At 47.9% G+C, this 12714-nt stretch overlaps 1 protein-coding gene across 1 annotated transcript in view; it reads left to right on the top strand.

Annotated features, from left to right (window-relative positions):
* Clpb (ClpB homolog, mitochondrial AAA ATPase chaperonin) overlaps window positions 1–11776 on the top strand; it is a 124035-nt gene extending 112259 nt beyond the window's left edge. Inside the window, exons 10-16 of the mRNA XM_028781529.1 lie at window positions 1166–1210; window positions 1562–1723; window positions 7345–7501; window positions 8085–8158; window positions 8275–8394; window positions 8572–8676; window positions 9389–11776. Coding sequence (XP_028637362.1) covers window positions 1166–1210; window positions 1562–1723; window positions 7345–7501; window positions 8085–8158; window positions 8275–8394; window positions 8572–8676; window positions 9389–9637 — 912 coding nt within the window. The 3' untranslated portion in view covers window positions 9638–11776. The remainder of the gene's footprint in view (window positions 1–1165; window positions 1211–1561; window positions 1724–7344; window positions 7502–8084; window positions 8159–8274; window positions 8395–8571; window positions 8677–9388) is intronic.
* Window positions 11777–12714: the final 938 nt, after the last annotated feature.

Raw genomic sequence — 12714 nt, 5'->3', positions numbered from 1 at the left:
TCAGCGCTCTGAGCTTTCCCACACTTGTCCTGTTTCTTTCCAGAAACTTCTCTGAATAATCTGCTGAAGCTCTCTTGGAAGTGCTGCTTATTATGCCCACGAACTGAGAGCAGCCCTAGCCCACCATAATAACAGCCTTATTAACAGCCTTCCTAATGTCTTTCCTACCTATTGATTTAGGACTTTCTTCAGACCTGGAGCCTGGTGTTGCACTGGGAGATCCTGGCTTGAGGACTAAAGCCACACAGTCAGTGGAAGAACTGGGTCCAATCACCTGGCTCCTGACCTAAGCTTACCCCTCCAGCCTGTACCTGTGCTGGACAGGGCACAGGGCAGACAACACAATCTCCTTCATTGAGTGGCTGCCTGAAATGTGGCCTGGCTAAAATACAGCTGTGGGCGCCGCTTTCTGAGAGTCTGGTGCCTTGTCACCCTCACCTACTGGGAGCGGCAGTGCTTATGCATTCTACCCAAGCTCAGTAAGGAGAGAGGAGCAGGGTTTGTTGATAGTCACAGTCCCTCATAGCTTCTGAAACCCACGACAAGGAAGGACTTCTCTGCCTGTGTTAAATCAACACATGCCTCTTTCCCTGGCCCTAACTATGGCCTTCTCCCTAAGGGACTTTCTGAGAAATCATCCCCATTACCATGGTAGAGAAAGAAGACCTACAGGGTCATCGTGGATGCCTTTTAAGAAAAATGTAAAATAGTAGCTGTAAGCTATAAAGAAAAAACAAGGGGGCATACTCATGCCATAGTCTTGCAAACTTAAGGAACACTGTGGAGAACTACCCTTCATGTCCCCACCATCTCTACTGGTGGTGCTGACCTTGGCCATGCCTGCCTGCTCCACTCAAACTGCTGGGCACATATGGAACACCCTCTGGGGATGGAGCTATAGATAATGTGGTAACAAGACCTGTAGAAGCTGTCCCTGGGGAAAGGGACATCCTGAATGTATTTATAAGGGCAGAGATGTGATTGGCCTTATTAAGATAGAAAATAAAAGTATCCTGGGGAAGTGGGTGAGAGAAGAAGGCAAAGACTGGGGAAAATGTGGAGTTTGAGAATATGGCACGTCTGAAGGCCTAGGATAGTGGAGGGGTCTGGCCTAGGCCCTTCCCTTGCCTTCTGTCTTATACTGACAAACCTTATTTCCATTCAGGGCTTCATCCGGCTTGACATGTCTGAGTTCCAGGAGCGACATGAGGTGAGATAGTCTTCGGGGAAGTATGTCTCAGAGGGCCTGAAATCATCACTACTTGGGGTTTTGTATGACTTGTCACTTGAGCCTTTGGCTTCTAATAATTCTTCAGCAGCCCTGGGATCTGTCCTGAGGCAGAGAGGGACATACATGGACAATAGGGTCACAATGATGTGTTCTGCACAACATTTCTGAAGAAACTGATCCATCTGCTCTCCCATCCTGGCAGTATTCTTGACTATCCCTGATGAGACTTGCCCTCTTAATAACTGTATTCAGACATCTTCCCACACCGGCCCCATATTATAGGCTAAAAACACAAAAAGACATTTCTAACATGTTATTGCCTTCCACCAGGTAGCCAAGTTTATCGGTTCTCCACCAGGCTACATCGGCCATGAAGAGGGTGGCCAGCTGACCAAGAAACTGAAACAGTGCCCTAATGCAGTAGTCCTCTTTGATGAAGTGGACAAGGCCCATCCAGATGTGCTCACCATCATGCTGCAGCTGTTTGATGAGGTAAAAGCAGACAGGGACACAGGAGAGGCACTTGAAAGGAAAGCAGCTAGACTTTATGGCCCCATAGGCAGACGTCTAGAGGGGTGGCAGGGCGGGGGAGAGGGAGACAAGAATTTAGTTCTAGCCCTGCTCCTAACTGGCTTTTTGACCTTAGCAAGTCCGTCTCTAGACATCAAAGGCCTCCAGTGACAAAGAGGGACAAATCGTTTAATGTACATATGATCTTTGGCCTGCATGTGTGTACCATGTGTGTTGTGCCCACAGAGGCCAGAAGAAGCCATCAGATCCCCCAGGGCTGGAGTTACAGATGGTAACTACCATGTGGGTGCTAGAAATCAAACTTAGGTCCTCTGACAAGCAGCCAGTGCCCTTAACTGCAAGCATCTCTCCTATTGGTCTGCGCTAACTGGTTAAATGTGGTTAAATGGAAAGCACATCATTACCAATGAAACAGTATTACTGGGGTTCATAGTGCCCATCTCCTGACAAATCAGGCAATCCCTCCACTGGTAAAGGTGGGCTACAAATAAAAACTTGATTTTCTCTGTCCATTTGATACCTACCTCTAGTAAAGATTTAACAGAAAGGACTGGAGAGATGGCTTGGCAGTTAAGGACAAGTATCCACATGGCAGCTTACAGCTGCCTGTAACTCTGACATACATGCAGGCAAAAATACCAATGCTCATAAAATCAAAAAATAATAGATTTAACAGACATCATTGCTGGTCACTGTGATAGTCAGAAAGAAGATAGCTCTTTTTTTTAAAAAAAAAAAAAAAAGAAAAGAAAAGAATACCAAGTTCAGAGAAGGTATAAATGATAACCGTACAGCTACAGAACTTCGGGTAAAACTTCGGACTAGAGTATGGATATGTGTGGTCCCAGAGCCAGCTCTCCTCTATACCTTGTCTCCTTCAACCTGAGTGGTACTTAGCCTCAAGCAGAGGACAGGCTCTACCTGTTCTGGGGTATTATGCTGCCCTGCCAGAAGAATGTGAGGACCCAGGGCTGAGTGGAGATGAGGACCTCTTCTCTAAGAGTTGTACTAGCTAGCACCATGTTCCAGGTGGGGTTTGGCCCACTTTTGTCTTTTTCTCCTCCAGTTTTAGGGAAATGAGGATTTGCTTTGGTTCCAATGTCACATGAGACACAGGGAGCGGCTTTCCCAGAGCAAATAAAAATGTAGGTACCAAGTCACAGGATCCAAATGTCCCCACCAGCTGCAAGCTTTCCCAGCAGGCCCAGTGTTTTTTGCCTTTTCCACAGTTAGCTGCCTTGCAGAAGAAAAGACCTGTCCTCCAGAGCTCCCCACGTTCAGTCATGCATGTGTTCTGAGTCTCCCACTTGGGCCTGTTGGTGAGATGCAGGTGCTCAGCTATGGACCACACCTACCCCAACCTACTGAGCTACCAAGGAAGCAAGTAGAGACGGAGAGGGATAATAACTAGAGAGTTTGCACTTTGTGTGCTACCACACACCATTCTAAAAAACACACATGTATCAATTCATCCCATCCTCAGAGCAAGGCTGAGTTAATGGTGTTTAAACTATAGGCCATTCCAAAGCCTACAGGGGCATCTAGGGCCAGAGCAGGCCAGTCTGCAAGGAAGCACTCAGGGAGAGCCCTGCTTAGGATGGTGAGATGGCAGCCTGTAGGCCTTCCTACAGATTCCTATGGTGGCCTCCTTGGCCCCCGAGAGAAGTAAAGCAGCTGCTGACAACCTGTCCACTGGAACATGCTAATGGCCTCCTATTAAAGCCAGTCTCCCCTGTCCTGTCACACAGTTCCACTGAAGACCTTTAGGAAACTGATGCTAATTCCCTCCTACAGCATAGAGCCCAGTCTGCTAGTCTGTGAAGCTCTTGATCCCACTGTCCAAGGCCACAGTCTGAGTTTACTCAGTCAGATTTAAGTATATATGCTTGTTGAGGATGGGCTCTGGACTGGTGCACTCTAGCCATTCCCCAAGGCCAAGCTGGAAAACACTGGGTTGACTAACTGCAAATTCTAATTTTACCTGTTTGTTTGTTTCTTTGTTTTGATTTTTGAGACAGGGCTTCCCTGTGTAGCCCTGGCTATTCTGGAACTCTTTGTAGACCAGGCTAACCTCAAACTCAGAAACCTACCTGCTTCTGTCTCCATAGTGCTGGGTTTAAAGGTGTGCACTGCTATGTACTTAGGAGGCAAATACAGGGCTGGAAGAAGACACACCAAGGCTCCAGGGTCTACAGCTCTGTACCAGGGCTGCCATTCAGAAAGTGAGAACAGAACAGTACAATTGAGGTGGCCAATGAGACAGCTGGGGAGAGGGCACTTTGCCTAGCGTGCTACAGTCCTGGGTTCTATCCTTGGTGCAACATATACACACGTGCGCGCCAAATAATATTTAAAGCAGGCAAAGGATATTGATTTATCTTACAGGAGATAAGGAATATTTGAAAGACCTTTAAGCAACGGGGTCAGATTTTCACTTCACAAAGCCCCTGAAGGCAAGTATGCAAAGGAGGTGCCTAACGGTGCGAGACCCAGTGAGGAGTCAACTGAAGAATCCACTTATACCTGCAGCAGCCTGGTCCAAAGCAAATTTCATGAATCTTTGAGGAAAGAGGTATTGCCACCATGAGACAATGTCTAGCCTGAGTAACCAAGTGGCTGAGCCATGAGCTAAAGCAAGGAAATCTGCAGGCCAAGCAGCAGATACAGGCAGGAAGGAAGGTGACCCCTGGGGCATTGCGGAGAATGTGATGTCTATGGACCAGCCCAGAGATGCTACAGTTTAGGAATATTTAGGAATAGTCTGGACAAAAGCCACAATTCATGATTCCTTCAGTACAAAGGTTAACAGAAGCCTCCTAAGGAGTGCTGCCAGTCAATCTAAGCAGGATTCTGTGGCCCAGAAGCAATGAGGGATTAGCCTGCAAGCACAGCATGGATAAAAGGTTCAAGGAGGAGTCACCACAGTGACAGGCAGTTCAGAGAGTGTAGCTCATGTGTTTATTCTTTTTTTTTCCCATGTGTTTATTCCTGAAGCATTGTGTTACTGGTGAGCTGAGTGGACAGGACTCCTGAGGAAGGAAGGCGCTGGGCAAAAGTGGTTAGAAGGATGTGTGGTCCAGAGTTTGGGGTGATAGAAGTCCTGAACCCTGCTAGGCGTGACCTCCCAATCCTGCATGGAGAAAATCAAGAACTCTCTAGCTGTCACCAAAGTACCATGAACACTGGGTCATCTCCAGGAAAGAGAGTCTATTCCCCAACATAGAAGTCCCAGGAAAAGCCTAGTCCCTTGGGCACTACCCTCTCTTCTTCCCTTCAGAGACTCATAAGAATTCTAACTCCAAGTACTGGCAGGGCTGATAGATAGCTCTTAAGCCTAGGGTGAGATTTACATCCCAGCCAGGATAGCTGACAAGGGCAGTTCTGCCTTTGGGTTACATCTTAATTGTCCAAGAGAACTGAGATGTGAATGTTAAAAATCACTCTTGGGATCAGTTGTATAGTTCACCAGCTGGCCCATGTTCAACCATCCTGAGGCCTAGTTATGAACAGAGCTTTGGTGTCTCACACTGAAATTGCTGCTGTGTTATTACTATGTCCAGGACAGCAATGTGTGAACCCAGTCCTCAGGGATTAGCTTAGAAGGCCAGTGTGACACATAAAGTGCCATGTGCATATGATTGAGTCATGTCATATGAGCACCCAGACTTGACCTCAAGTTCAAGCTGTCCCCCCACTGATTTGGTTGTGTTAGAGCCAGTTAGCAAAGCAAAGAGCTGGAGAGGAACAGCTCAAGAGCTGAGACGTCTTCCCCTTTCCCACCCCAAACCAGGGACAGCAGGGTGACCAACTCCCAAGATGTGGAGTGCCACACCCCCTTAGAATTAATGCTTTCTTGGAGGCCTAGGCCAACGGCTAAGCAAAAGAAGCCTGGAAACCATGCCTAGCACTTGGGTTCTTGTCAGTACATGCACTCTAGAGGCAAAGACTAGCCCTGACTGAGCCTGGTGTCATCAGGCAAAGGGAACATAAGATTGACATGAGCATGGGGATGAGTTTAAACTGGGGCAGGAGCCTACCATGGTTCAGTGATCTGTCCCCAGGGTTATGTTCTCTAGCTCTGACTTACCTCAGAAAACCCCAGGCAGGGATTCTCTCCCTCTCCATCACTCCTGTGTCTGGTTAGGAGGAAAGGATAAAGGATACAAATTAAATTTTGCCTAGGAGGAAAGCCAGGTATAATGAGGTGCCCTTGGGGGTGCTCTCTAGCCTGGTGCAGAGGGCAAGGCATAGCTCAGGGGTCAGGTTGTCTCTGTACTCTAGTTACACAACTATGAACATGCAACTAGTCTCAGCTTGAGTTCTCTGTGATTGCAAAGATCCAGGCAGTTGGCAAGTGAGTGGTCAGACACTGAGCAGCCTGGCCTCTACCCAGGGTTGTTCCGTTCTGGAGATGGATGGAGGAAGCACTGTAGTGACAGAGTGGTACCTGCCTGAGTGCACCTGCCAATCTATTGATTCCTCTCAGTGAGACCCTGCTCACCACTGTCTTGTCTGTCCACTGTTGGTGCACAGATGATCTTGAGGCTTGCTATATGCCCAGGGCTGTACTCCCTTGACCTGGTTACTTTCAGAACTTACTCTTCTGTATCTGCCATTCCTTTTCTTATATACCTGTCTCCTGGAGAAATGCCTCCTCAGTGTCACTTCTGGAAAGAGCTCAATGTTCCAAGAAAACATCCTAAAGTGTTTAACGAGGGAATCTTTACATCCACCCCCACTTTGCCAGGATGAAGAATAGTTCCAAAGATAGATAGGCTGGGCATGGTGGCACTCACCCATAATCCCAACACTAAGGAAGCAGAGGCAGGAGGATCTAGAGTTCAAGAGCTACACAATAAGTATGAAGTATATCAAGAAAAGAAAAAAAAATAAAATCTGGGCATAGTGGTATAAGCCTTGAATCCCAGCACTTGGGAGGCAGAAGCAAGTTGATCTTTGAGTTTGTGGCCAGCCTGGTCTACATAGTTCCAGGACATTCCCAGCTACATAGTAAGACCTTGTCTCAAAAAAACAAACAAACAAACCAACAAACAAAAAAAAACTATGTAGAAGTGAGTACTGTCTGGCTTTACAAGGTATTCTAGGCCACAGAAATAACAACTGTCTGACCGTTTGCCCAGCATGGTTTCATAAAGCGCTTCACCGGTGACAACTTCTGGTCCTCATAATCACCCTCTAAGACACCTTCCCCTGCATGCCTACAGGGACGCAGGCTCCCTTCATCATCCTTGTTGTTTTCTGGTCTCAATGGCTCTCTAGACCCGGATCATGACAAGGCTCAAAGAGTCCCAGCCCAGAGTAGGCCTCCAAAGGGTGTGTTTTGTGGGAAGTCAGACTGGCCACTGGAAGCCCCTGGGATGCTAGGTGCCCTGAAGACCATAAGCAAGTCCACCTCACATGGAGGCATAAGTCAGTGAAGCCGTTGTTGTTAGGATGTGAGTCCCTTGTCCAGAGAGCTTAGAGTGAAAGGCAACAGCATAGAGCATTGAGAAGCAGCTGTCCAGCTGGTAGCTTGCCCAGCTACCAGCTTCCTAAACATTACCATTCCTCATCCTTACCAGGGCCGCCTGACAGATGGCAAGGGGAAGACCATTGACTGCAAGGATGCCATCTTCATCATGACTTCCAATGTGGCCAGTGATGAGATCGCCCAGCATGCTTTGCAGCTCAGACAGGAAGCTTTGGAGATGAGCCGAAATCGAATCGCTGAAAACCTTGGTATGATGCACAGCCTGGGCTGTTTCAGGAAGGTCATCTGACCACTGTCATACCTAAGAAATGGAGTTGAGATCCTTAGAGCAGAAAATAGGCATCATACCAGAGAATAGTAAGAACAAGAGATCCTCCTTCAGTAAAGCCCAGGAGAGTTTCAGACACAGGCACACAGCCGTGGGACTAGAGAGATACACACTCAACAGACTCTCTCAGAGATACCAAGTCAGAAATTATGGAAGTGGGCAAGGCCTCACATGAGGTTATCGGAGATAGCATCAGAAAGAGGCTGCATCTGCCTTTCTCCTCAGGATGAGCCCTGGTGCCTCTTTGCTAAGTCAGAGCTCAGACCTTCATCCTGAATCTTCTCCTGTCTCAAACAACTCCCTCCTGAGTTTGTGGCTTGAGGCATCTGTGAGCCAAAGGGCCTCAGAAGTTTCTAGTTATTGAGGAGGCCAATTCAAGGCCCAGGGACCTTAGACTGTGGCTACATGCACTCAACAGAAAGCCCATGGCTCTTCCATAGAGCCAACACAGCCCAGAGATCCCTGAGTGTGGTGGGTAAGTACTTTATGATCTGTCTTCACAGGGGATGTCCAGATTAGTGACAAGATCACCATCTCAAAGAACTTTAAAGAGAATGTGATCCGACCCATCCTGAAAGTGAGTTTTTCTTTTGACCTCCGGTGGGGACTTTAGCTCAGGGAGGAGCCACACTTTGGCCCAGAAACTTCCCTGCCAACCATCACTGACACCTCCCCCTTAACCTGGCTCTGCAGGCTCACTTTCGGAGAGACGAGTTTCTGGGACGGATCAATGAGATTGTCTACTTCCTTCCTTTCTGCCACTCAGAGCTCATCCAGCTGGTCAACAAGGAACTGAACTTCTGGGCCAAGAGAGTAAGAGAACTGACTGCCCATGGGTGGGGATAAGATATCTGGAACTCAATGACCCCAAGGTGATGTGAGGCCAGTGGTCCAGGGGACACAGTCTCTCAAGGCCCCCTTGGACCAGTATGCCCAGAGCTGGAAGGTACTGGGCTGCATGCCGACAGACCTCTCTCTGACCCACCTCAGGCCAAGCAGAGGCACAACATCACACTGCTGTGGGACCGTGAGGTGGCAGACGTGTTGGTTGATGGCTACAACGTCCACTACGGTGCCCGCTCCATTAAGCATGAGGTGAGCACAGAAGCCTGAGACAAGCGTGGTACCTTTATACCTCCCTCCCTGGTGCCCACAGACTTAACTTTCAGGCTCAGCCAGTCTCCCTGTAGTTTAGCTGCTAGAAGTATCCATACCAACAGAAGTCCTTGCAGAAATAAAAAAAAAAAAAAGATCAATTAAGTGGTGGGGAAGGGGGCATTGGAAAGATGGCTCAGCGGTTAAGAGCACTGACTGCTCTTCTAGAGAACCCAGGTTCAATTCCCAGCAACCACATGGTAGCTCACAATTGTCTGTAACTCCTGTTCTGGGGATCTGACACACTCACACATATACATATATGTACATAGAGTCAAAACACCAATGTACATTTTTTAAAAAAAGGAAAAAAAAAACACTAAGCAGAATGGGTAATGGGGGAGGGAATTATAAAGTACTGAGAGGAGGGGGACAGAGTGGGGAGGGGGCGATCGGGATGCAAAGTGAATAAGGAAATTAAGTCTTGTAAGCAGGATGAGTTAGTATGAGCCCTCATTTAGAGAACGTGGGCTGGGAGCCTGAATGCCCCTGCAGTGACCCGTGAGTTTATCACCATTGAGCCGATTTGCAAGTAAGACCAAGGCTCGAGAGTCCGGCTTTCCTAAACATATGATAGAGGCCAGCTCAGCTCCTGGCTTAAGCCCCAGGTCAGGCCAAGGCAAATGGCCATGTCATCTTCTGCCACCTGCAGGTAGAACGCCGTGTGGTAAACCAACTGGCGGCAGCCTATGAGCAGGACCTGCTACCAGGGGGCTGCACCCTTCGTATCACTGTGGAGGACTCAGACAAGCACCTTCTCAAGAGCCCTGAGCTGCCCTCACCCCAGGCTGAGAAGCGTCCACCGACATTGCGACTGGAGATCATTGATAAGGACAGCAAGACCCGCAAACTGGACATCCAGGCACCACTCCACCCCGAGAAGGTGTGCTATACCATCTAGCATCCACCTGTCTATCTGTGCCCTGAACATCTAATAAAGGCCCCTTGCTGTGGCATGGCAACTGATCTACCTTGCCCTCATGCCTTTCTAAGGCCTAGCACCCTCTCCTGCTTTTCTTGGTTGTGAGGTTCATAGTCTGTTATGATCTCCAAGGCAAGGAACGGGAAGCCTGGTCTGCACTTCAGTGTGGACTCCATTCCTTGTAATCACTAGAACATTACCATGGTGCCAGAAGCTCAGAAACATGCAGCAGAGACCAAGTCTGGCTGAAGAAGATAGGGATCAGGCAGTGGTATGCCACTCTACTCGTGCTAATGCAGCTCACCCCAGGATGGGGGACGGCAAGGGCTCCAAGCACAGCTACCTCTTTCCCATGCCCTCCAACTGTCAGAGTCAAGGCTTATGACTCAGCCAGTGTAGAGCACCCATAGATCTGTCTGGTTCCTCTTCCTGCCTTCCTCTGTGGTGGAACCAGGTGAACAAACTCAGCTCTGAGATGAGGTTCGTTGAGTAGGCTGGCAATGCAGTACAGATAACGGAAAGCGAGGTTGGTTTCAGGCTCCAAGCAGGTGGACATGGATCTGCCTCAGCCCTGTCTCTTAACTGCTGTCCTAGTCAGGTGGTAATTCCAGTGAGGCAACTCAGTGTGGCATGGTACAGCATGCCCATGATGGACAGCAGGACACAGCAAGGCCTGGCAAGTCACTCTGAATCATCTGCAGAACCATCACCAGTTGTCACTATCATCTGCCACTACAGGATTGAGTAGAACTTCCTGTGTGTTAGCCAGCCTCTGCCAAGATGCTTAGACAGGTCCGAAGTCAGTGCCATGAGTCGTAGGATGTCATGGACAAGATGATCACAGCTCTGGGTGACACCCCTCAGAGGCAGCCTGCAGCTCACTACCTCAATAATTGTATTCTCTTTTTACTTTTTACTTTGAAGTTGTTTAGGCTTCAGAAAATTATGAAAAAAAGTCAACCTCGTAAACCTTTAACTCAGCCTCTCCTGTCGTATAGCAGAGACCCATGGGGAATGGCAGGACCAGGAAAGTAGCTTGCCGCCCCTCCTGCCCCATCTGCAGGCTGCGGCTTTCACCAGCCTGGACATCCCACATGGCATTCTGCTTTCCAGTCCCTTCCCCTCTGTCTGCCCAAGGCAGTTTCTGTGTCCCCTGCGCTGTGATCGTGATGTTTTGGAAGAGTCCAAGCCAGTTCTTTTGTAGACTATCCTTCAGCTGGGATCTAGCTAATGCTTTCACTGATGAGATTGGCAAGGTGACCTCAGAAGCCAGTGCCCTGCAGCCTCCCTCCCAGCCCTGAGGCTCTACAAGAAGGTTCTCTGCTGTAAAACTCAAGTGTCAGCCGGGGGGTGAAGTATTAAATCTTGGCTAGCATGCACGAAAGCCCGGGTTGATTTCCCAGTGCCACAAAATAAATAAGTATATAGATAAATAAAAGTTTCCCCTGGAACTGAAATCAAGCCAGACTGCTGGCTTATGCCTGGACTCCCAGCAATTGGGAGGTTGAGGTAGGATTGTCACAAGTTTGAGGCTATCTTGTGCTGCATACTGAGTTCCAGACCAACCTAGGCTACATAGTAAAACCCTGTCTCCACGGGTCAAGCAGGTACATCTCTATATATTTGAGACTGACCTGATCTACAAAGTGAGCTACAGGCCAGCCAGGGCTGCATAGTGTGTCCCTATCTTAAAAAAAAAAAAAAACGGAAAAAAAGAGATCCTTTAACATGGCCCAGCAGGTTACAGCCCTTGATACTCAGCCTGATGACTTGAGTTCAGTTCCTTGAACCCATATAAAGATGGAGGGAGAGAACCAACCTCAAAAAAAATGGTCCTCTGACCACACATGTGGTGACATGAGTGCCTCCCCCCATACATACACAGACACACATACACATGACAGTAATAATACATTTTTTAGTAATGAGAATGTTCTGGGAAGATACTTAAAAAACTGTTTAAATGTCACATGCTTAGAATTTTTCTTAGAGTAAGTGTCCATCTCGGCTGAGACATTTTGCTGTTGAATTTACTGTGTTACTTATGAAGATTTTGTCGTTCCTTATTCATCTGTATTTAATAATTGGTATTCTGTTCCAAAGAAACCTTTTACCTCATTCATTTATTCAATAATGTTTGCTCATTTATTCTGTTGATTGTAATGTAGTAGAAAGTGTGTCGCTCCGTGCAGCCTCACGTGGCCAAAGCGAGCTTAGTCATGCCTTGACGTTGCTTGCACCTCCGTGTTCTGGCACCGTAGACTGTTCTGGGCTCACTCACAGCCTCCACGCCTCAGCTCCTATTCCTCCAAGGCGTTCCTGTTTCCTTTTATTGTATAAGCCAATGGTTTCTTGAATGGTTTAACCAATGGTTAAAGAATTCTGTGTATGAGTGTATGTCTGTGTACCATATGTGCGCAATGCTTCTGGAGGCCAGAAGAGGGTGTTAGATACCCTGGAACTGGAATTACAGACAATATTATGCCACCATGTAGGTGTTGGATTTGAACTTGGGTCTACTGCGAGCAGTAAGTGCTCATAACCACTGTCCATCTCCAGCACATGTTATGGCCTTCTTAAAACCTTACTATTCCTTTTCTGCTTCTTCTTGCCTGTTTCTCTTTCTTTCCTTTTCCTGTGTTTGTCATAGAACGCTGGTGTTCAACCTGTGGGTAGTGATTGCTTTAAGGGTCAAACAACTCTTTTCACAGGGTCACCTAGGACCATTGAAAACACACATATTTACATTATGATTCACAACAGTAGCAAACTTACTGTTATGAAGTAGCAACAAAAGGGTTCCAGCATTAGGAAAGTTGAGAACCACTGCGCAACAGTGGTTCAACTGCACAACTCCCAAGTCAGTCAGTGCCCGTCTCCTAAGCTTCGTTCCTATTGGGTCCTCAACTGTGGCCAGGAACAGCTGGCGCTTAACGCAAAACTAGATCATTTTTATGACTGAAAACCCCATGGCCACCTTCCCGATTGTAGGATGGGGAACAGAATAGGTCATTGGGCTCTGAGGAACTTGGGTTGTCACCCCCATCAAAAGGCCA

Source organism: Grammomys surdaster, unplaced genomic scaffold, assembly GCF_004785775.1.
Source record: "Grammomys surdaster isolate TR1022 unplaced genomic scaffold, NIH_TR_1.0 458, whole genome shotgun sequence".
Lineage (NCBI taxonomy): Eukaryota > Metazoa > Chordata > Mammalia > Rodentia > Muridae > Grammomys > Grammomys surdaster.
This window is presented reverse-complemented; position numbering and strand designations above follow the sequence as displayed.